Source organism: Vigna unguiculata, chromosome 1 (assembly GCF_037176805.1).
Source record: "Vigna unguiculata cultivar grain cowpea cultivar isolate G323 ecotype 2 chromosome 1, ASM3717680v1, whole genome shotgun sequence".
Taxonomy (NCBI): Eukaryota; Viridiplantae; Streptophyta; class Magnoliopsida; order Fabales; family Fabaceae; genus Vigna; species Vigna unguiculata.
This window is the reverse complement of record NC_140792.1, coordinates 32,997,037-33,022,867: the sequence shown is the minus strand read 5'-3', so window position 1 is coordinate 33,022,867 and position 25,831 is coordinate 32,997,037. Positions and strand designations below refer to the sequence as shown.

General features: G+C 29.6%; 2 protein-coding genes across 2 annotated transcripts; both read right to left on the bottom strand.

Moving 5' to 3' along the window:
- Positions 1–4,039: 4,039 nt before the first annotated feature.
- On the bottom strand, positions 4,040–14,943 carry INO80 (DNA helicase INO80-like protein). Its single transcript, XM_085671651.1, has 23 exons — positions 14,663–14,943; positions 14,371–14,458; positions 13,800–14,196; positions 13,280–13,712; positions 12,985–13,190; positions 12,715–12,820; positions 11,646–12,073; positions 11,370–11,478; positions 11,216–11,296; positions 10,976–11,148; positions 10,441–10,566; positions 10,050–10,211; positions 9,906–9,963; positions 9,300–9,530; positions 9,010–9,156; positions 7,740–8,285; positions 7,354–7,611; positions 7,140–7,247; positions 6,565–6,659; positions 6,293–6,449; positions 5,858–6,055; positions 5,546–5,704; positions 4,040–4,733 (listed from the first exon to the last, which is right to left on the bottom strand). The coding sequence occupies exons 1-23, from the start codon at positions 14,720–14,722 to the stop codon at positions 4,473–4,475; spliced, it is 4,587 nt and encodes a 1,528-aa protein (XP_085527777.1). The 5' UTR covers positions 14,723–14,943; the 3' UTR covers positions 4,040–4,472.
- A 2,687-nt stretch (positions 14,944–17,630) lies between these two features.
- LOC114163478 (alpha carbonic anhydrase 4-like) lies at positions 17,631–20,665 on the bottom strand. The gene is made up of 7 exons (XM_028047789.2): positions 20,495–20,665; positions 19,511–19,725; positions 18,852–18,958; positions 18,649–18,751; positions 18,364–18,522; positions 18,235–18,288; positions 17,631–17,974 (listed from the first exon to the last, which is right to left on the bottom strand). Exons 1-7 carry the CDS (start codon positions 20,580–20,582, stop codon positions 17,885–17,887), a joined length of 816 nt encoding a protein of 271 aa, XP_027903590.2. The 5' UTR covers positions 20,583–20,665; the 3' UTR covers positions 17,631–17,884.
- Between the last annotated feature and the right edge of the window lie 5,166 nt (positions 20,666–25,831).

Here is a 25,831-nt window from a genome sequence, read left to right as displayed (position 1 = left end):
ATTTGATTTTTTTAAAGTAATTAAAATGATAGAACATTATAAAAAGTACAAAATATTGCATGTTTAATGTTCTATGAGTAAAACTAAACTCAATCTTCCTAAGTAAGGTCTCAAATTCAATGGAGGAAAAAACATATTTAGAGAGACCTCATTAGAAAGATCATCCATGTAAAAGAAGTGAATTTGTGCATTGAATAAAGTTCTAAATGAAGAAAAATAAAATTCTATATTTTTCGTTTTTAACATGTCACATGGATTAAAAAAAAAAGTGTAATGAAGATTGAATTGGGTGTCTCGTATTAATGTGGAGTGATGTTGAAAAGGGTGCCACCCACATGAATCTATTGGCATTAAAAGTGTTTGGGTGAGGCCAACTTCCCCAACGGTAATTAATATTAATTAATATATGACTTTGCTCAATTTTTTATGTAAAGTCTCCTTCCCAATCTTTGAACATGACATGTAGTCATACATTTGTCCTTTTTTGTGTAAAGGGACAAACATTTAATGTTCTGCTTTTTATGTCTCTGCCTAAGTTTGATTTCATGAATTTGTTGTTTGATGGAGGAGTTTTAGGTTGTGGATTAATGTAATTAGATTCAGGTATAACTAATTCTGAAGCACTATTTAGGTGATCCAATTGATTGATTTTGCAACAATTCATAATTAATGTTCACGTGATTATCACTCTTTGATGTGAAAGTTTATGTCAGGTTAGAGATTAGGTGTCCCTTAGTTACACCGTACCTAAGTTGGATTATTTAGTTCAATTTTTTTTATCAGCAACACCTTATAAGTATAATGAAACTGAGTCCATTTATGAAGAAAATTATAAAAGAGAACTTGTTTTAATTAAGGAGGTGAAGTAAATTCATAAAAAAAGTCTTGCATAATTAAGTTATTATTATTATTATTATCATTATTGTTATTATTATTATTATTATTATTATTATTATTGCACTATGAAAATTACATTTAGTAGTCTGATGTCAATCTATTTTAACAAGTTTAATAATAAGATTTGGCAGGGAAAGGAGCCACATGTCTCATTCATCGACAACTACACGCAAATTCTCCTAGTTAAAATACATATATAATAATAATAATAATAATAATGTTTAGCATCATTTTTTGATTAAAAAAATCTTAATTAAATATATGCATCGAAAAAAATTAATTTTAAATATCTTGAAATATCATTAAGATATCTTTATTCATTGTATAAGAGTTATATATATATATATATATATATATATATATATATATATAAATTTATTATTTTAAGATCATCTCATTATAATATAGCAATATAATATCAGTCTTAAATAAGAATGTGAAACTATTTTTTATCTTAAGACATCAACAACCAAATAAAAAATTAGTTAAAATGTTTATGCCAGAGTAGAAGTTGCAAAATTGTATTAAAAATTATGTGACTAAGTGGAACTTAGAAAAACAAATTAAGACAATATAGAATAATTCTTGTAATAGATCTAACCTCCTTATTCATTTTATCATATCTTTAGTAAAAAAAATATAAATAAATGAAAATGCGTCACACTTAACTCTAAAATCATTAAATTATTGATGTTTTTAATATAAAAATATTTTTATTCTTATAATATAATGTTTTATTTAATACATTAAATTTCATGTCATAGGTATAATTTTTGGACGCCACAACAATAGGTTTTGTGTGGCGATGAGTGAATGCCATGCCTAGATGTACAGCTGGCAGTATATGGCATTGTTGTTGTCAAATTAATGACATCATTGTATAAAAAAATAAAATTGTTAGGTAAAACATATATATATATATATATATATATATATATATATATATATATATATATATATATATATATATATATATATATATATACACACGCAACCAGCTTAATAGAAAGATATCAAATAAATCGTCAACATTTATACAGTGTTCTTTTGCGCAGATTGTATAAATCCGTTGATTTGCGCGGATGAATTTATAAAATTTTTATGTTCCTTTCTGATGATTTAAAAACATGTGCACCGATGGATTTGCGAGATTTCACTAAATTTTTATCCTTCCAAAATGCGAAGATTTGTAACGATAATAGACACTTTGACAATTTTAACCAGTTTCAAAACTTTTTCTTCTCACAATATTTTAAACATTTATAATTATAAAATATATTATTCTTAAATTATAATTTACATATATATTATTAATAATTATATATGATTATTTTTATTATACATATAAGATGTAACCGGTTATATATATATATATATATATATATATATATATATATATATATATATATTTGTGTAATAATTATTATAATTAATAATATAGATTTATAATAATTAATAATATAAGATATATAATAATAAATAATATATAGTAATTAACAATAATAATAAATAATTTATATTGAATGATAATAATCTTTTAAAAACAATTATAATAATATAATAATTGATTTTTTATTAATTTTTATTAAAGTTTATTAAGTGATAGTTTTAAAAATTTTATATTTTAACTAATTTAAAATTTATTTAATGTTTTTTATCAAGGGTATTTTAGTAATTACAAAATTTTATCTATTATAATTTTTTATTTTATCTATCACATCAATTAAATCTTTCACTAACTTTCATAAAAAATATCTCCAAATCCATTCACTTTACCCTCTAAATCCACTCAAAAAAACACAAATATCCATCCATCTAAATCTACACAAATCCATCTTCACACTCTCTCCCATATCCATCTACACAAAGGAACACACCCTTAAGTTATTGTTTTTCTTACGTGAATAATCTACTATTCTGTAATCTCTAACAAAATTAGTGATAAACACTAAGATAACTAAATAAATTAAATTTCGCAAATTAATAGTATAGTTATGTAATAAAGACTAAAATAGTAGCTTGCTTTTTTTGTTATTGGGAGATGATCTTGGACTTGGACTTTTCTAGATTGAATATTGATTAACGTTTATATGTAGGAAAATGACCATATTGTGCACTTAATTAGCTGAATTTCAATCATGCACAACCGAGAACATTGTAGATTATCATGAAGTCTTCTCTTTGATGTTTCTCTTCATGTTTTTAACGGTAAATTTCTGTCTTTGCACCAGTTGAGAATCCAAACAAAATAAATAAAAAAATAGCATTCACAAATTACTTAGGTGGCAATAAATCTCATTAAGAAATGAATTAGGAGACATTATTACTTGATAAGGACCATTGCTGATTATGGTTTCAGTCTTAATCTTTGCATTGCATCTAATCAAATTTTTCTGTTTAAAAAAAGAAAGAGTTTATGAAACTCTAATACATATTATAATGTAAGAGATTGGTCAAGATTACAAACAAGCCAACCAACACCTGATGTTCCTAAACTATACAAATACTGAAAACTCTTCATTTTACAAAATGGTTTTGATACTATTTCATTGTAAAAAATTTATATGATGTATCTACCACCATTATGCTGGGTCAGGTAAGAAACTAGGTCATGCAAAATTTTATTGAAACTTACGTGGTTTTAACTAGTGTGGTTTTTTGTGTTGAAGAAATACTTTTAGCAACGGTTGGAAGAATCCAAGTCTATTGGATCAAGGTTTCTATGTGTAAATACGTACCAAATATTTTTTGTAATTTTTTGTCTTTTATGGTTTTTCTCACTTGACATGTAGAAAAGCTAGCTAATGCTCCACCCCTTTATACTTTAATCACAGTTATGATCCTTCTAGTTATTTTATTTGTCACCTTCATATATTATCACATCCAACATCATGCTCAATAATTTCTGACAACTCCAAAGAATTTGTAAGCAACAATTTCTTTTTACCACGTTTAGAGAACAAATGATAGAAGGCTGTTAATAATTTTAAAGAACTCTACTAATGATTAATCTCAATACAATCTTTTTTTTAACTTATATTAGATTGGCCAGTCACCTCCACATAAACGCCTTGCAGTTGCATTAATGGTGATTAATAGCATTATTTAATAGAACGGAAAATTAAAGATAGCATTCACTGTATGAGATGATTTGCACAAGGTTTGATATTTTTGTAAAGCAAATAGTAAAAGATGGGAGTACAAAAATTATCCCTACACTGATGCTTTTGAAGCATAACATTTAGCCATCACCGGCTTCTAACTTTGATGAATCCCACCACTTCTTGGTCAAGAGAGATTAAAATGTATATTACTCATGTGAAATAAATATTGGATGTGGCCACAAAAAATCAAGTTGAGTAAGGATGGCTCAATCTGTACAAACTATGAGTATACCATTAAGGACTACTATATACAACCTGAACCTAGGATATACACCTTCCTCTGTCTTGACTCAGCTTTGCCACCAATATTTGTAGTTAGACGAGACCCAAGAAATTGGGAACTAGAAACTGTTGATCCACAAAAATGTCAATCCACAGGGCTGGAAATGAGAGACATTAGTTACAAAATCTTTAGTTGTCTTGCCCTGATTCTGGTTTAGAACCTCCGACACTAAAATCACGTGGAGGTGGAAATTGGCTCTGCTCTGAGACAGTGGTAGCAGTCCCAGTAAAAGCATCTTCAGCGTTCACATTCTTCTTTGCCCTCTTCGGTCTCTTGGGTTTCTGACCCACTGGATCGACATCATCCAATTCGCTGTCCATGACTGAAGTACTAAATTCACTCATCTTTTGAGAATTCTTTGGCCTCGGCTTATCCGAGGCAGCTTTTCTCTGCACAGTGACATTGTTATGTTTACCAAATTCACATAACATTCAAAATACAGAAAATTGGATTCCATGAACATGAGTACACCTAAAAATGCAAGTCACTAAAATTCACACAAATGATCAAACTAGCAAAAGTATAAGAGATTTTAAAAAAATCACCGTGTTGGAAAGAGATGTTCTGTTGCGTATGAAGCCACCATTATGGGTACCACGATCGATTAAATGGTCAATTAGTTTTATTGAAAATAAATTGTCTATCTTTTTTCTGTCATGGTACAGTGAAGAGTTATGGGTTAACTAGTTTTAAGGATAGTTACTTTGTGACATTTGTGCATTGTATATAAACAGACTACTCTTTCAAAATTATTGCATACTTGTTCTGCTCTAAAGGTAAACAGACTCATAATCAACATCTCCATAAACAAAACACTGAAATTTCCCACTTCGACTACTAAATTTCTTTTCAAACAACAGTACAGTAATTTATCGATAAACTTAATGTCAAGAAACTTACCCTAAGGACTGTTATCACAGAGGAGTTTTCCGATTTCTTTTCAGCCAAAAAGATTTACATAAAAGCAAGCAAAAGTATGCTCAACCACATGCAGCAGATCATTCCATTCCAATAAGAAACTACAAACTTCCAATATAAATTAACAATTTTCTTTACCATGCAACGAACTGGAAATGAGTATCTAGAATTTTTGTAACCAATAAATTAGAGATATAATCAATCAGCATCATCAACAACAAAAAAGCCTTCTTTTGGAGGTCAAATCCTCTCCAGAAAATACATTGAAGTCTTATGATGATACCTTTTTATTACTGGACTTTGAACCCTCTGGATCCACGGCAGCATCATAATCCGAAGTACCCTGAGCTGCAGAGCTTGTTAGATCTTCCAGTGATGCATCACCATCTTCATTTACCCTAATGCCTTTCATAGGTTGTTTTTTCTTTTGCTTATCCTTTACCTGGAAGGATAGGCAAGGTCAAACAATCAGAAAACTTTTCAAAATTGTTCTAGGGTTTAAAGAACTTTTTCTAAAAGCTGTTTCATTTAGTTAGTCAGGAATATTCAATACATAGTAAACTAATGAAGTCTGGTAACCAGATTCACAACCAACCTGGAGAGGGATCTCCTTTAACTTCTGCTCCAACTGAGCATCATCTAGAAGCAAAGATACAACATCCTCGGGAGCTAAAAGATCACCACCGACAGATCCACCAGTCATGACAAGGTTCTGCACAGTACTTTTCTGACTCGCTCTAAGAAGAATCTTCTCTTCAACTGTCTCTTTACATATAAGTCGGTAAACAGTAACCTGCAAGTTCGAAAATGCATCTAAAATCAGTTAAACACTTGCAAACTAGAAAGGAATAGCTTTAATGTCTGAGAAAGAAAAAGGTGCATGATCCAGAGAAAGGCAAAGCTACAATTCCAGATATGCAATGAAGGAAAATCTAGAGGCCAATTGTTGATATTCACAAAAAATATGTAACATGAACATCCATAGAACAAGTAGTTTGAGGGAGAAGTTGGTGTGAGAGGTGGAACTAACATCTTTTGTCTGGCCCAAACGATGAGCTCTGTCCATTGCCTGTAAATCCAATGTTGGATTCCAATCACTCTCATAAAATATGACTGTGTCAGCAGCCGTCAAGTTGATACCTAACCCACCAGCTCTTGTACTCAATAAGAACACAAAAATATCATTCCTGCAACAAATTAATAAGAAATATTAAAAAACATACGTATAATAAAATAAGTAATGATCAATAGTTGAACTAGAATACAATATGAAAAGATTACAAAGAAACTAGAAGACATTACCTATGCTGAAAGTCTCTGACCATATCTCTACGATCCTGGATAGTGGATGATCCATCAAGCCTAAAATATTTATATTTTCTATAGTTCATGTAGTCCTGAATATGATTGAATTACAAGTCAGAATATATAGAAAAGAGTGTTAAAAAAAGACAAGTTGAACACTTATTTTGCCCCGTCCTCTGTATACTGTCTTGGCAGGAAGGTTTCCAATTCCAAATCACTGAAAATTTGAACTTTACCCAGAAATCCCAAGTTCCCAACTTCTTCAAAACATAATTAAACCGAACTCATCTAATACCTTCAGGAAAACAAAAACATACATGTATACACACAAAACATGCAACTTCTAGGTCTCCTCATATGTCGATTTCATTTGAGTAGTAATCACTACATTTAAGGCAAATAAACTCATGCTAAAGGGTTCTAGCAGTAAGGAACTAATTTTGTTCATTCATTATTTAACCATGTTTCACATCTTTGATTTGGACATCTCAGAAAATACAATCCTGGATTTTTATATTTATTTGCACACAATCAATATCAATAAGTTGAACATTATGAAATGTTGAAAGTACCTCCAAAATATTCAACATTTTGGTCATCTGAGCAAACAATAGTACACGATGATTTCCTGCTCTTAAGCGTTTTAATAATATATCAAGTGTTTGGAGCTTTCCGGAGTCCTGTATGAAAATTATGTAAATTAGATTATCTATTCAACATGAAGGTTGAGAGAAGAGAGGACAATCCATGAGCGAGGGAATCAACAAAACTAAAAACAACACTTACAGTGAGCAACTTCGAAGGGTCAAAATTGCGCATTGGTGGAGAAGTTCCAAAAATGCTATGTGTTAACTGAAGCGCAGGGTGAGAAACAGGTAATTCAGAATCTATCTCTTGAATTAAATGGTGAGGAGCATCTGGCTTTCTAGGTCCATTATAATCAGATGTACGTGCAAATCCCACAAATAACCTTTTAACCGTGGGATCATGTAATTCTTCAATCATTTTATAGTAGAAGTTTCTATTTGAGCAGTGAAGACCAATCTATGAAAACGAAAAGAAGAAAATGGTCAATGATAAATTATCATTCTATTTAAAAAGGAACTAAAAACGAGGCAACAAGTTTTGGAAAATCATAAATGAAAAGCAGATAATAGAAAAACATAACATACAGGAGGAGCTCTACTTTGTGGGATATATGTGTAAGCAGAGTGAACAAGCCTGGCGTTTGATAACAACCTATCTTCATGTGGGACAATCAAGGCCTCAAAAGGAGCATGGCTGGGTCCAGTCTGCAATCTTTCCTGCAGAAACTGAGCCTCGGATTTCGTTGGCACCAATAACATTCTTGTAACCGTTCTGACTTTTTCTTTCCCAAGGTAACTACATTCTGGATCATCATCTATGGTCTCCGTTAGAAAGTTTACAGCTTCATCAATGAATTTACGTTCCCATCTCGTAATAGAAAATAGTAGTCGCTCCACAAAAGAAGCAGTAGCCAGAAACATCACCTCTTGTGGAGACAAATCCATCAAATGGGTAAAACCTAGGTTTCCGCTTGTACTGTACGTGTCTTCTGAGAATACAGATCGAAAAACGTTTTCTGGTCTAAAAATACTAAAATGTTTCTGAAAAGATTCTCTGGAGACACCACGACCAACAGCTGATCCAAAAATCTCTGAACTTTGTACAATTTCTTCATAGACAAGTTTTGGCATCTGAAAGATCATAGGGAAATTGACAAAAGCAGTAAAAGGAATTAAAGGAAGCATAGTTCACATTAGATAGTAGAGAAGCAACTTAATAGGGAAAAGAAAAAGCCCTAATCCAAAGAAAAACAAATATCAGCATGACATGGAATATTGAAAATACTTTCCTTTCACAATAAAAATGCAACAGGTCCCATGCAATATCATATTTTTACCATTAAGGCAGCAACTCAAAACACATGGAACCCACTAACCTTTTCGTTACAGCATTAATTGACCCTCTATCTTCCCTCAGTTTTAAATTATTTGTTTCTTTCTATATATCAGCTCTCACATTAAAAAGATATAGCATCACTTTATCCTTCCATATCCTCTTTCGTTCATCTCAAATCTCAACCTTGAGTCAACAAGTGTCAGTGTTACAGTCTCCAATACCATTGAAAACCTTCTTTACAACAACCACTTATTATAGACCATAAAAGTTACCAACTCAAGTGTATAAACTACAAAACACACTAAAATTTTAATTGGTAGCCTTCTAAATGAATAGGAAACTGAACTGCAACATTTCAACATTGTCCAGAGTCCTAAACGAACTTGCATGTATTCATGGATCACATTAGCTTTTTTGGTCTAAACTACTATAGCATCAAGGATAGTTTAAGCAGTACAAAACACAACCAAATAAAATTGAAAGTTTTGGCATAATGAATAAAGCATGATGAGGAAATACCTCATATGATATGGGGTTGTGACCACCAGAATAATAAATATCCTCCAATTCCCCAAATGGAGGAGGTGGAAGGGAATTCGGAATCTCTGCAAAGTAAAGGTATGTGCTTCCCTCGCTCCTTTCAAACAACTCTGGATGGTTGCAAACCTATCATATGTGCAAAGAGCAATATTTTTTACAGGCTCTCTTGGTGGAAAAGCAATCCTTATTTCAAAATGAATTAATACAAAACTCACAATAAAAATTATGAACAAAAGAAAAGAAAGCCAGAAATATTATGGATTGTCTACCTTCCTTAGTTGAATAACAATGTTCATTAAATTCAGAATTCTCTTCTCATTGAGCTGCCCACGATTACTGTCAAACAATTCGGAAAGAGAGATCTTGTTCTTAATTGCTTGATAAAAAGCCTGCTGCCGAGAACTGAGCTTACAGTGCACAGTAACCTCAGTTTTTCTTGTCAGCTCAGAAACCACATCCTTTTTAACACGCCGCAGCATGAAAGGCTTTAGAATCGAATGCTGTGAGGAGAAGCAATAATTAGAGCTCTAAGATAAGGATTTAAAATGATAAAAAAATAAGTTAATGAGAGGCAGTGAGCACAATAATAAAATAATAGTCACCACATAACAAATCTTGTTGTAATTTTAATTATTATATCCAGACAGAATTCTATAAGTTGTGAATATAACATACAATTCCTACAACAATTAAAATAAGAACTTGATGAATGGCACCAACAACTTCCCCTATTGTGAAACACCAAGCAATTATCCTACATTCCAAAAAATAGGCTATTTAAATGCCCATAAAATTTCTTGTACAAAAAATCCAGTATAATGTAAATTATAATACACTTCCTGGTCATCTCGTAGTGCAATCAACAAGAAACTTACCAATCGATTAAGTTGGTGCTCATTCAAAGTACCTCCATGTTCGGCATGGTTCTCAATTCTGACATGGGTAGATCATAAAAGATTGTTAGACCATAGTTAAATAACTACCTAACATATCCAAGGACTTTAAGGTGGAATATATACCCTTTAGAAAACCACTCATTAAACTGCTCATGGCTGTCAAATAAAGTTGGCATGATGAAGTGAAGAAGAGCCCATAACTCAGCCATGTTATTCTGAATGGGGGTACCAGTCAGCAGTAGGCGATTCCGACAATTAAAACTGAGAAGTGTCTTCCATCTTATACTGTGAAATAAAAGAAAATTAAAGGGGAAATCATAAGATGTTAATATAACTTCTTCACTGACTACATAATCAACACAATACATGCAAAACTGGTGAAGATACAATCCCTAAAAATGCAAAATATAAAACAATTAATCAGATCTATTTTTCAGTTAAAAGGATGGAATAATGATCAATTAACAATAGATTTCACTAACTAATGCACCACAGAAACAAGATATCAACAAACCTTGTCGAACTTTTGATTGCCTGGGCTTCATCTAAAACCATATACTGCCATTTTACTCGACGAAAATACTTCTCATCAGATACTAATAGCTGGTAGCTTGTGATGAGAATGTGAAATTTAGCTTCCCTGGTAAAACAATTACAATACAAAAAAAATGAAAATTAAAGACCAAGCAAATAAATTAAAATGGAGCTTATAATGGTAGATGAGGGACAAAATATAGATTAGATCAATCACACAGTCCCAAAGGTTGAAAAACAAGATGATTATACTTACTAAAATAAAAAGGAATTTCACCATTGACATCCTTTTTTTTTTTTACCTTGTTAAAAACCAATTGTTTTTTTAACAATAACTTAAAAGTGAGAACCATTATTCCATGTCAATCACAAAATATCACCCATTCCATAAAGCTCAAATTTTAATGAACTTCAAAATTTACAAACTATATTGCAGTTTTACACCAGCTTTTATTTTCAGATTTCAATTTTTAAATTAAAGATTGGTAAATTTCGGCATAAGAAATTAACATTACCTACGGTAAAGATCCTTTGGGTTAATACTTTTCCTAAGTACTGTCCGCTCTGAGAGTCCGCCCCAGTACGGAAGTCTTTTCAGTTCCGGGCAGAAGCGTTCAAGTTCCTCATTCCAATTATTTAATACTGAAGCAGGTGCAACAACCAGAAAAGGTCCCCATATGTTTTTTTCCTGATAAGGACAACAAGGTTACAATAAAGTCACAAAAATGTACAGAAAAAAGGTGGTGAATAGCTACCTCAGCTAAATGGGCCAAGAATGCCATGGCCTGAATAGTCTTTCCAAGTCCCATTTCATCTGCTAGAATACCATTTAAACCCTGAAAGTAACCAAAATCCTTCAAATTCACAACCAAATGAAATAAATCATACTTTATTAAGGATTGGTCGAACCTGTTCGTAACAATTTACAAGCCACTGAAGACCCTTTAGCTGATATTCTTTAAGAACCCCTTTAAACAATTCAGGTGTCCGAACTGTGGATGCCACCGGCATGGTAGAGCTGCAACACAACAATTCAAAACCTCAATTCAAATGAATACAATAATGCTTAACACATACCTAATATTATCCAAATGAACATCAAGAAAAATTTGCATGTACAGTTAAATGTACATGCACTTTAGAAGTACATTTAAATGGCAACAGATAAAGAGAGAAGAAACTCACGGGGTTTGCAAATCAATATTACTCGCTCCAGCAACATCTGGTGGAAGTGAATCTGTTTCACCAGCTTGGCGCAGCCTCAAGCATTCAGTGTCAAAAGCACTTGTCAAACTTCTCTGCTTAAAAACTGCTTCTTGTGCAGCCTTCAAAGCTTCCTTCTTCAATTCAGCCTCTTCAGGATCTTCCTCCTCATCAGGCTTAGCATCTGAAGAGTCATCAATCATTGCATCTTGGTCATTTGCATCTTCATCTACTGTGGGTAAAGTTTCTGAAGGTATCAAGTTTGACTTGTTCTGCATAAAGTGACTGTACAGCTCAGTTTGTTGTATAAGAAAGTTAAGCCTTTGTTGTTGCCTCTTTGCCTCTCGTAGCTCCTGTTCGCGTCTCAAAGCTTCTGCAGCTTCTTTTTCCTCCCTCTTCCTTACTTCTGCCTGCCAAATAAAGAAATAAAATATTTACAGCAAATCCAAGTCTAATGTACGAGTTACAAATGTACACTAGCACAACATATTAGGATTCGAAAAATAAATACAGGTAAATGTTGCCATATCTGCATGTCTCCACCAAATGGACCACCCATTTTATATCAAGTGTCAAGACCAACAACGTGGTCTGATTGATATCTATTGAAAAACATCCCAATTCATCTTCTGTATCTCAGATGAACCAAAAACATCTAAATTCAGTATCTTAGAGCCAAAATTAAATAATTTGGTTTGAAAGAAGTGTACAATACTGCCACCTTCAACAATCATTACCACTACATGTAAAATACAGTGACATCATTCCAATGGCAAGAGACTACAAGACTATTATTATCCATTAGACAAAAACACGCATCTCTCAATTACAAGCAGAGATACACAAGTGGGTAAAAACTAGTCTTGACTATCATCCACAAAATCCTATCCTCAAAGGTGAAGGTAGTGTGCAAGGCAGGTATGCAGCCATCATGACACACAAAAGTTCCCACAATCAGACTAAAATATTATCTCTTGACACCCATGTGCTTCCAGTGTTCAATATTCAGCATCGTAAAATCAATAAATTTCAGGAAGGAATTAAAATATACCATCTCTTTATCTATTCGTTTCCAGAACAGCAACATGTCTCTAGCTAGTTTCCGGGTGCGCATTCCGGCAGCCCTCGTCCATTTAAGGGATCTACTAACTTTCATTCTAACCTGAAAGAGCAAAAGGTCCAGATAAGTTAGTGTAGACAAAGTGTCATGTAGAAAGCCTACCATCAAAATCTTTACTAGACAGCAACACTCAAGGTATACCACAAATCAACACAAAAATATAACAAACAGAAAATGTATTAAAGAAGTGAAATAAGGGACCGTGCCTCTCTTTGACAAGTCTCTGAGACTCTCTTGGCATCAATGAGCTGCTTTCGATGAAAAGTAGTGAAGTTCCTATGATGCTTTGGTATGTCCCTTCTGACAATATTTACCCAAATCTTACCACATCGTTCTATTTCCTCCTTCTCTATCAAAGCAGGATCTTTTTTCACTTTTTGTTTCTTAGGTAGGCTTCTTTCAATGATCTAAAACAATCCAAAACAAAGCTAAATGATAAAAAGAAATAGACGGAGAGTGTAAAGGGAAAAACATATTCATAATATATGATAGATACCTCATAGGTGTCACCTTTCTCCAAAACCTTCACATAATAAACCTGCAATACACCACCCTCGGACAAAATAGATCGCCTTATGCTTCCCGCTGCCCCCTCTGGAATTGAGGAATTCAAATCAGCATCAGACACTTTCAGACTGAATTTATGAGCAGAATTTGAAGCTCCCATGATCTTCAGCCGTGCCTGTAGTGATTCATATTGGGGTAATGCTTCACCCATGCCGGCTCGGTTTCTATTCCCAAATCTTTTATCAGCTGCCATCATTTCAGCCAATGAACCCAAATCCAAGGTGCCCTTTAAGTAAAAATCCTCAACATGGATATCTGAGAAGCTTGGGAGGTTCAGAGCTGCAGCCAACTTATCATAGATTGGAGGAATCTTGTAAATGATTCCATCCCCAATATCCAAAGATGCAGGTTCATACATAATCCTGAAAGTAGTTCACAAACGCAAGGCAAATTTCAAGTTAAACAATGATTCGTGATTCCAAAAACTTCAACACCATTAAGAGGCAAACCTATCAGCAGTGCCATATTGTGGGGTGAAATCTGCATCACGGTAGTTTCCTGGTTTCTGGGAACTCGAATCATTCATCCATTCTGATGTAGTCTCCACAGCATGTAATGCTCCCCTGCGCTCATTCCCTGACTTCCGAGCTTTCAACCCTGTGCTACTTTTCACAGGTGGAACAGCAGCTTGATTTTGGGCAGGACTACTCATTGTATCCTTTAACCTCCTCTTGTATTTCTGAATATGCTCTCCCAACATTGATCGATATCGGTCCTCTGTCATGTGTGTCTCATAAAAACCGCTCCTATCCTCACTGTCACGGTTCAGAGACCACCTCCTCTTCTTCAACAAACTCGCCTCCCTTCCATGCACATTCCCATTACTGTGATTTGTAATCCCCCCACCTACTCATGGAAGTATCACAAAGATACAGAACACACTTATATTCAAGTCCCAAATCTCAAACCAACAAACAAAACAACCACTCACTAGCCAAACAGTAATATATACAATAGTGAAAATTCAAGTAATAGTGTCTCATACAGAAAAAAAAAATTATATATGGAAATAGTGTCTACCTTGGCTGCCTCTGCTCTCATCCTGACTACTATTCCCATAATAATCAAAATCATCATCGTGTTGTGGAAGTTGAAAGTTCACCAAAGACTACAAAACAATGCAGTCAGAAAAAACAGAAGAAAAAATAGCAAAATCCTCAAATTTCTTTTTTCAAAAGAAAATGCAAACTGTTAAAATTAAATTCAAATAAATTCCACAAGTAAATCATAAGAAACCCCGGAAAAGGTAATTAGGACAGAAACGGTGAGAAGAAGCGCAAAGGTTTCGTCGAAGAAGATAACTGGCACGGACCTCGAGATTGAAAAGAGTGGAGTAAGGGAGTGAATCCTTCGATTTCGGTCTGTGATCCATGTGGTGCGACGCGACTACTTCGAGAACGAAGGAATCCTAGTTTTTGGACGAAGCATGAGAAGAAGAAGAAGATGAAGTAGAAGAAGAAGAAGAAGAAGCGTAACCCTAAAAGAAAAAAGGGGAACGGAGTGGTGCGCAGGATAAGGCGAAGGAAAGAGACGAGAAAGAGTATCGAGAATGGAAGCACTGACGTTGACTAACGTGCGCTGGACAGGTGACACTAACGCTAAAATGCGCTTCCCTGTGTGTTACGATTGACGGTGGGATTTCCCGTGTGTAGACGGCGAGATGAAACGAAAGGGAGATGGAATTATCTTTTTTCGAATGTAAAAAAAAAAAAAATCTTATAGTAACAACATTAACCGTTAGTATTTTCTTTGTGAAATTCAATCTTTAATTTGCGATATCAATAAACTAATTATTTTTTAATATATTTTAATATATGAGTAACCTAATATAAAAATAATAACAACAGCGTAATAATAATTATTTCAATTATGTATTTTAAAATATTTACCATTTTTTATGCATATAATAGTCACAAACTTATGGAAACTTATTTAATTGAGTTACAAATTTAAAATATAATATAAACTAAAATTGGATAGTAAAATATTGGTTGGTTAGTTAATTAATTCAATCAGAACATACATATATATATATATATATATATATATATATATATATATTTTATAAAATAAAAATAATAATAATAATAAATTTTAACCAAGAGAAAATAAATCAACATTATGTAACTTCTTTAATCATAACAAATGCACTTTCCTTGATCCAGCGACTAAATTTTGCTAATTTATCATAAATAAGTAATAAACCATTACAATTATTTCATAAAATTTCAACTTTTTTTCGGTCACCAAATCATATGTTCAATTGTTTCTTAAATATATATATATATATATATATATATATATATATATATATATATATATGGTAACAATTGAAAATGGAAAGATTATCAAAACTTGAATTGTGAAGTTATTAGCATATAAGTTTTCTTGTGTATAGAATATGGTTGTAGCTTTTGCATATATGTATATGTAATTGACTGGTTTGTTTTGTTCTTGTTATTTTTATTCTACACGATTATATGTACTTTGTTTGTAATATACAATCCAGTAAGTTTCAATACAATAAGATAAATTTTATTACATATATTTGATTATTAAGATGGTATTATAATTATGAATTAAAGTCTATTGTTTATTTACGATCGGACCACTATCGTACAATTTATTAATATTTAGTCTTATATATAAAATGTATATGTCTTGTATGAGAGGTGTTGAAAGTCTTATATCAACTAAATATAAACATAAAATATATATGTCTTGTATGAGAGGTGTTGAAAGTCTTACATCAACTAAATATAAGACCAATAATTTAAATTTTATAAATAAATATAAACCATATTTTATAAGTCAATTTTAGAATTGAATTAAATTCAAAGTTTACATCTAAATATAATATTAAAGTCAAATTATAATCTATCCAAACCGTTGTAATGTTTTTGCTATTTTCACAAAATAAAAAATAAATAAATTAGGTCATTTATGTTGGACATTACAAAATTCGATATAAATGATATCTTATATTAGATAAAAATATGTCCTTATATATAAAATTATAACTGTATTGTTTTACATGGACTTGCTTCTTGTCAAAAGTAAATGATTATTTTTGTATTGGTGAAATTGAAAAAGAAAAGTAAGTTTTAAAAGAATAAAAAATAATTTATAAAAAATCAATTATCTTAACTTGATCAACGTTGTGACAGTTCTTTTATAATTTGTATCTTATATTTAGTTAGAATAATTTATTCTATGAAGTATTACTACTTTTAATTAGTAATATTTTCTTTTTAAATATGGAATTGAAGTTTAAAATTATAAAAAGTTAAATACAATGAATAGAAAAATATAAAAAAAATTGATTATACCTTTTTCACGTAACAACAATAATATAAAATAACTGTTTAATTAAGTTTTAAGTCTCTTATAATTTTAGATATTCTTAATTGAATTTGTATTAAATCTTTTTATTTATTGAACATTCTATTTTTATATTTTTTAATTAAATTATGCTGTTTAATTTTTTTCATTAACTTAATGTCATAGTTGTGGTTGTGTCGTTATCTTAATTGTGTTAGTGTATCAAGAAATGATAAGGTGACAAGAACAATTCCTTAGTTCCTATCGAAGAAGATGTAGTAATTATAGAAAAATATAATAATCTTGCTAAGTACTTTTCAACGAAAGAATAAAAGTCACTTCGTCATTTTTTATTAAACACATAATGATAAAGAAAAATAATATTCACCTAACCTAATTAATGAAAAAAAAATGACAAAACTTAAAAAAATATATAAAAATTTTCAATTTTCAATATACCAAAACGAATTTAATAGAGTACCAACATATTATTGTACTTTTATAGAGTAACAATTAAAATAATTTGTGGTTCGACACCTAGTGCAATTTTTGTAAATACAAACTTGTTACAAAAATTGTAAACTCTTTTATGATGCTCAACTATCCATACCAAAAATGATAACTTTAACAAAGTTATTTTTTATAAACTTTGACAAATTATTTATTTAAGTAAAAAAGTACTATTTTTTATTTTATTTTGATTAAAAATAAAAAGTTAACTTATTTTAATTCTATTTATGAAAACTTTATCAAATTTATTGAAAAAATATATCAAAAGATAATTTTCCTTACCGGTACACATTCGTACATATGCTGCATAAAAACTAACCAAGTCTTACAAAAATGGAAGTGTTGCTCTTCTTTAACACCTTATTTGTCTCGAGTAAGAAATAAAGAAAAAATATTATTCAACTGAATGAAAATAGCATTTGAAGAATTGATTTTACTAATTAGTTATTGAAATTAGTAAAAAAGTTATATATAAGACCATTTTATATATTTGAAGGAGAGAAAATAAAGAATTCCTTCAATCCAATCTCTCCCTCGTACAAAAGGACAAATCAGGCATCTACTACAAAAACAAGCACTACAAAAACAAGCACACCAAAAACATAACTTATAACACAATAAAGATAACACATTTCTTTCCAGGTGCTTCACTGTTATCCTTCAGGCTTCATCTGTGAAATCCTTCACATCTTTATACAGATATCTAAGTAGTCTTTGCATTCTTCTTAGGTCTATATAACCAAATTTCTCTTCCATTAATTTCTTGTGTAGGTCTTGCATTGTCGCCATATCCCTATGGAACAGTTGTGATTTAGGTAAGAAGATGAAAATGTTAAAACTTCTTGGTCATTAAGAAATGAATTTTAAGTGTAACTCAACTCTACAAAATTGATTTGTAAAATAAAATTTGCACTCACTTATACATATTTAGATTGTTTTATCTCTCGTCAACGTGAGATTTTTAAGAGTAACGGATTTTTTAATTAAATTAAATAGCATTTGGTATAGTTATTTTTTGTTTCTGAGAAATATACAGTGTACTTAGTTACTTACATGATGAAGAGCTTCTTTCAATGCTCCCAACTGTTCCCTTGAGACTGTTCTCACCTGTAATACAATTGCAATATGAGTTTACAAAAGAGCGTTTGGTACAGTTAAAAAAATTAAGTGAAAATACAGAACCTTCTTCACTATTGTCCAAACAACACCTTCAGTGCATGGAGGACTTGTAAGTGAACCAACATATCTGTAGTACTTTCTGCTTCCAAACTTGATGATTCCTGGGTTAATAACTCCTAAATCTATGTCCTCCTCTCCTAGTGATTTTAAGTCCTTCAGAAGCTGCCCAAAAGAATAAAGGTTTTTGCTTTTTAAAAAATAAAAGATTGGGATTGATCACTCATGCATATACACAAACATTTCATCTGCGTAACACATGTTTGAGCAATGTTGAGAAATATAGCGAACCTTTGAGAGCAAGCGATCTGGACGACCAATTTTATACCATATTCCAATAACAGCAGTCTCTCCTTTAGAGTTTTGATGAACTGCATGAAGTTCCAACTCAAACCTACAAAACAAGCAGAAGAATCATGTCAATACAATCCTAAAAGGTTAATTACCACTAAATGAAGCAGTTAAAGAAGCTAAATGGAAAACAGCAAAATCACTTTTTCCCATTCAACGTGTGCTCTGAAGGGGTGTGCCAATGACATTGAATCAGTTTGTAATAAGTTTCATTTATGTGAAGTTGTCCTGCATTCCCATTCCATTGCACCTGTCAAAATCATTAAGCACAAAATATCAGTTCATCATGTAAATGTCTCAGCTCTTGGGAAAGTATTGATCCCTATATGTAAGTACTTTATATGTGATCAGGAAAACTATGTTTTGATTAATAATAAGAAGTAGCCTTTAATCCTAATTCAATCTCACAAAACCAGTTTATAAAATGAGGTTTGCACCTATTTATATATTCTGAATCGGCTTATCCGGACACAAATATCAATCGTCATGCAAATGTCTCAGCTCTTGGGAAAGTAATGATCCCTATAGGTAAATACTTCTATATGTGACTAGAAAAACTGTCTTAAGCTTTGTCCTAGTTAATAAGTTGGTGTTGAACTAAACAAGTGACAGGTATTCTAACCTAACAGAAATCTCAGACTAAAATATTTAGTTCAACAGATACTTAATATGAAAGAAATATTTATTAGATATTCAAAACAATAATGAATGATATAATGACAATCTCAACATCAGTTTTAACCTATTATCAATTTTGTAAAGGGTGATCCCAGTACTCAAGTGTGATGGTTCAATGGCTCACCACGATGGCATGACCAGTATTCTTTAATACAGAAGGGGCTGGTTGGTAATCTTTTTGAAGTTTACCCAATTCTGGAAACTCCTGCACCCTTTTGTCAAGTATATCAATGGGAGATTGTAGTTTTCCATTCCCACATACTTCCCATTTTGGGTTGATATGCCACCAATCCTTTGGCCCTTTGCCACTCTCTTCATTGTAGTTATATTCTTCATCTTCTGCTCATACAAGGGAGAAGCCAAAGTCAATTTCAATTTCCAGAAATGAGCCATTCCTAAATTGCAGTCGTTATTTTGTAGTCCTGATTTTAGAAATTGGGCCACAATATTGGAAGAGACTTAAAATCTTGCAAGAAATGTAAACAGTTTCCACCATTTTTTGCATTTAAACACAAGATAACATAAAAAAGTAGGAAAATCCTAGGAAGAAAAAGTATATAGATTCACAAATATGGAAAGAGAAGATTAATTTATGATGTGAAGTTGTGAAAAAACTATTAAAGTTCATCAATATAAAGAAATGTAAAGCGTTTTCTCTTGATGTTCCTTCCTTAATTCTGATTCACATATAATAAGCAAATGGTAAAAGAAAACCAAAGGAATAAAAAAATCAGCCACAGGAGAAACAAAGATTGTCCTATGAATGCTGCAAAGGACAAAGTTCATGCCGGGTTAACCCTTAAGAAATCACACAACCAGGTTATTTCTATAATATGCATTAATCTGGAAAAAGAAGGGAAATATCATACTTCAATTAGTGGGGAAATTAAATTTTATTGAAAAAACAATTATGAAGAACTATGCATATATATATATATATAGCACCTTTCAGAACAGAGACACACAAAAAACTGGCAAAACATGATGTTGTGAGGAACAGATGTATGAAAAAAATGATACCTTCTCATTCTGAATTTCTCTAACATGAAAAAGAAAAGAAAAAAAATGAAAGGTGTTGTTAATCACAATACATATATATGATTCATACCAGCTTTAGCTGATGCAAGGAAGGAGGAAGAAGAGAGAATGAAGAAGAGGAACACACAGAAAAAGTTGAAATTGGTGTGAAGCTTCATGGTGCTAAATGTGGTTATTGTTTCTGCAATAGTGATGAACACCTATTGCATGTGTGTATGTTGGTGTGTTCCTCTATATATGTGGTGCCTCTTGTTATGTTCAAGATTTACAACAATTTATATTCTCTGCTTTCATAACCTATTTTCCATATTAATCAATCACAGTCTTTTTTTACTAATAATATTTGAATTATAATTAAAAGTGATCTTTTGAAACATAAATAATATTGGTTCATATTCTCCCACATGTAACCTCTTTCTCATTCACCCCTTCTTAACCCATGTGACAACCTTTCACAACACAACTTTATTATCATCTAGAAACCAAATGAATAATTAGTTAATTATTGTCATATTAACCTTAGTTTAAAAGTTACCGTTGGTTTTTTCTTAATCTTTAATTGGTGTATTGGTTTAATGTTATGAAATGCAGAAACGAAATGGGCATTCATTTTTAATTAGTAACTAATAAGTTATAAATTGGTATATTGCTTTTCTTTTCTTCTTTTTTTATCTATGGAAACACATACCTGTTACATTTATCTTTACACCTAAATAGTCATATGATATTTTATTTAAATAAGTTATAATATCATTTTATTTTTTGATTTAATAATTAATTCCTTTTGGAATTTTTTTTGACATCGAGTGTTGGGATGATATTTATTTTTCATTTAGCTCTTTGCTTTATAAATAAAAAAAGAATAATTTGTTTAATTAAAAGTTCAATAAGCGACAATTAGAAATTATATACAATTATACAGTGGATAAAAATAACATTTGAGAATAATTTTGAAAAGAAAAAAAATATTCAGCAATTAAAACGGTATCTATATTATTGTTATAAATTGTTTTATACTCAAGATGAAGATTTAAACGTAAAATCGTAAAATCTTACTACTTATATAATATTTATGAGTCGTGTAAATTATGTTAAATTTTCTATTTCATTACCTATTCATATTCTTTAATAAATTTTACATTGTATTTTCAGTTACACAATTATTTTCATTTCATTAAATTGAATATTAATATAATTACAATTCATTTAAAAATTTAATATAATTAAAATTCAACTCAAAACATAACAACATTTAATATTTATTAATTATAATGTTAGTATTTATTAATTATAACGTTAATATTTATTATTTTTTGTATATATTAATTATAACATTACTATTTATTATTTTATTATATAGAAAAATTATACTAATGATATTTATAAAAAACTGGTAACAAATTGTTTTTATTTATTTATTTTTCCTTTGTTATTTATTTTAATTCTTATATTTCCATATTTTATTACATTAATTATTTTTATTTATATTATTTAAAATTTTAAAAGATAAAATTAGATTAATTTCAATTTTTTATAAAATCAAATAATTATATATATATATATATATATATATATATATATATATATATATATATATTTATTTGTTTTGAAATCTATCATCCACATTACGATCTCACAATTTACCGCTTATGATCTTATTCATAATCCAAATTCTAATTTCTTTGGTTTTATTTACTAAGACACAAGAAGCTGTGAACTAGTTATCTAGTTATCGTGAATAATGAGTTAATAGATACACATGTAGATATAGCAAATAAACTCGTCTCTGTAGGTATTGTCCGAACCCGTCCTCGTTTTGACGGGTAATCCTCACATTGACTGGGTATGGGTATGGAAAATCCCCGACTTTTTCAATTGGGTATGGAGATGGGTATAGAGATGTACATATCCCTGCCATATTACTCGTCCCCGTTTAAATTATTAAAATATTCCTAATTAATTAAATAACCACACACACACATATATATATATATATATATTATTTATTCTAATTATTTAGTTTGTCATGAAACTCATTTGTATTTCAATTATATTTTTCATCTTATCATGATCTTTATGTAATTATGTTCAAAATATGTATGTTAATTAAAAAAAATTATGTCTCACATTTGAATATTTCTATTATTTTTTAATATTTTTATTTAATGTATATTTTCTTTCACATGAAAATATTTAATACTCTCAATTTAAGTATTTAATAGCACAAACATTTCGTTTACTAAGTAATGTAAAAAAAATCATTTACTTATTATTCTTATTATTAGTTTTTGTTTCATTTGAATAACTTTTTTATTTCACTAAAACAATTTTTGTTATTTCTCAACTACTGAGTATATATGTTAATATTTGAAAAGTTTTCTTAGATCTCTAAGATATTTTTCAACTTATCATACCCTTAATTATACATTTGTTTTCTTTTGTGCGATTTCTTTCAATAGTCTCTCCAATTGTTTGTAAACATTTGTTAATTTTTTAATATTTTTATTTCTTGTTTATTTTCATTATGTATAATACTATTTCAATATATTTTATTTAATTATTTTTTATTTTTTAACTCATTATCAATCATACTGTAATTTTTTCACTATAATTATATAAATAACTTTTATTTACTACAATATAAAAATTTAATGTAATTGTCATTAATATTTTTTTATCACCATCCAACATAATTGAAGTTCAAAAGATACAAGATCTATGTTAAAAATTTATTATTATGATTATTATTTGTTCTTTGTATCATTTTGATTAAGTAATGTATTATAACTTCTATTAGTGTATAAAAAAAAGATTCATTAGAATTTAAAATATTAAAGTAAACAAACATTTAAAATATATTTTAATTTGAATATTTGTTTCCTCTTATATTTCTTTAAAAGTATTTTTAAATTTCATCAACTAGGTTTCATTAATGTTTGCAAATTTAATAAATGTGTTGATTCTCATGAAATTTTATTTGGTATTATAATCTAAAATGTAAATAATTATAATTTATTTTAAACTTTTATTATGATTATTATTTGTTCTTTGTATCATTTTGATCAAATGATGTATTATAACTTTTATTAGTATATAAAAAAGATATTCATTAGAATTTAAAAGATTGAAGTAAACAACATTTAAAATATATTTTAATTTGAATATTTGTTTTTTGCTTATACTTTTTAAAAAATATTTTTAAATATTATCAACTAGGTTTCATTAATGTTTGTAAATTTAATAAATGTGTTGGTTCTCATGAAACTTTATTTGGTATTATAATCTAAAATGTAAACAATTATAATTTATTTTAAACTTTTATTATGATTATTATTTGTTCTTTGTATCATTTTGATCAAATGATGTATTATAACTTTTATTAGTGTATAAAAAAGATATTTATTAGAATTTAAAAGATTGAAGTAAACAAACATTTAAAATATCAATTATGTTCTTTGTATCATTTTGATCAAATGATGTATTATAACTTTTATTAGTGTATAAAAAAAAGATTTTAAAAGATTGAAGTAAACAAACATTTAAAATATATTTTAATTTGAATATTTGTTTTTCTTTTATATTTTTAAAAAAATATTTTTAAATTTTATCAATTATGTTTCATTAATATTTGCAAATTTAATAATTGTTTTAGTTCTCTAAAATTTTATTTGGTATTATTATATAAAATGTAAACAATTATAATTTATTTTAAAGTATTTGATATGGAAGAAACAATCATCATTCTAATATTGAATATTTGATAATATTATGTTTCCTTTATCATAAAAATTTTATTATTTTATAAAAATTAATTAAAATTAATATTGAAGTAGTAAGAAAATGGGTATGAGTATGGGTACGAGATTATACCCGTTACCCGGTGGGGATGGGGATGGGTCAAAAGTTTAATACCCGTTGAGTTTTTATGATAAAGGAATTTTTTACGGGGATGGATATGGGATAGCGAAACCCGTGCCCGTCCCGCCGCGTTGCCATTCCTATACACATGATTGAGTTCTATTTAAATCAACATTTTATATCTTCTAACATATCACTGAACATTAATATAGAAATATATTAATATTTATATTTTAATTAATACATTCAAATTAGTTTCCATCACTTTATGAATATTTACTCATAAATTTTTTAATATTTTATATTTAAATTAATGTATTTAGTTTCCCATCAGTTTTTGTTTGGAAGATGGAAGAAAAGAATCTTACTTTCACTATATGTTAAAGCATTAACTTTTTCTGGACAAAAGAAAATAAGGTATTATATATTATGATACTTTTATTTCATTTTAATTAAGCTTGCTAATTTCTTTACTCTTTGCATTAGGAATGTTTTTTCTTCTTGTCTTCAATTGGATGCAATGTAAGGACCAATTTTCTTCACTAAAGGTATACAAAAATAATATGCCATATCAAGTTTCAGCTTCCATTCACTTCTATTTGAATTTACCTTTTGATCTTTTCCTCTTCACCAATATGTTTTAAATAGTGATTTTTGTTTTATATGATTAGCAATATTATTTTAGTATGAAATTAATTTTTACTTTAAATATAAAATCATGTTTTATTTTACATTGTTGGAATGTCTTGGTTTGTCCCTAAACTTCTATTGATAAAAAGGTAAGTAATAATTTTAAAATTGTGTGAGTGAGATATTGATAATAGTTTTCGTTGTGTGTTATTTTGACAAATAAATCATTAAGTTTCATATGCAAATTCTATCTAATGTGCATTTACTTAAAAAAAGAGTTTCCCATTTCTTTTCTTTTTCCCTTGAATTAAGTATACGTGTTTTTTATTTACTTAGATTTATCTTATTGGGCTTTGGAATTAAACAAACAAAAAAAAGTGAGTTTAGTGAAGTGAGAGGGGTGCAATTAGGAATCACTAAATCCTTTTTAAGTCGCAAGCTTTCCTTAATTTTCTTCTCTTCCTCTTCTCTATATCCATCATTGTCACAATTTTCATTTTCCTCATTTGGCTCTCATATTTTTCGCATGCATGTGAGGCCTTCTTTAGAAAAAAAATAAAATAAAATTGGGGGCTTTAGACACTCTAAGATGATGATGGTTCATGATTAGGGTTTTTTACCTTAAGGTATTAATTTAAAAGAGACATTTGTAAAGGTTTTTTGTGGTTAAATTACCTCAAAAAGAGCTGACGTAAACAATAAATTTTACATCAAAATTCACGTAGCGATGTCAACAAAATTCGTACTCGGGGGAGTATCCGCGTATAAAATCCACAAAGGTAATAAATAAATATTGTAAATAGATATTCGTGGGTAACGGGTACATGTACTTTTAATACCCGCATGTTAACAGGAAGAGTATGGGTATCATAGTATCTGTATCCATAGATAATCATACCTGCTATACTCTAATTTAAAT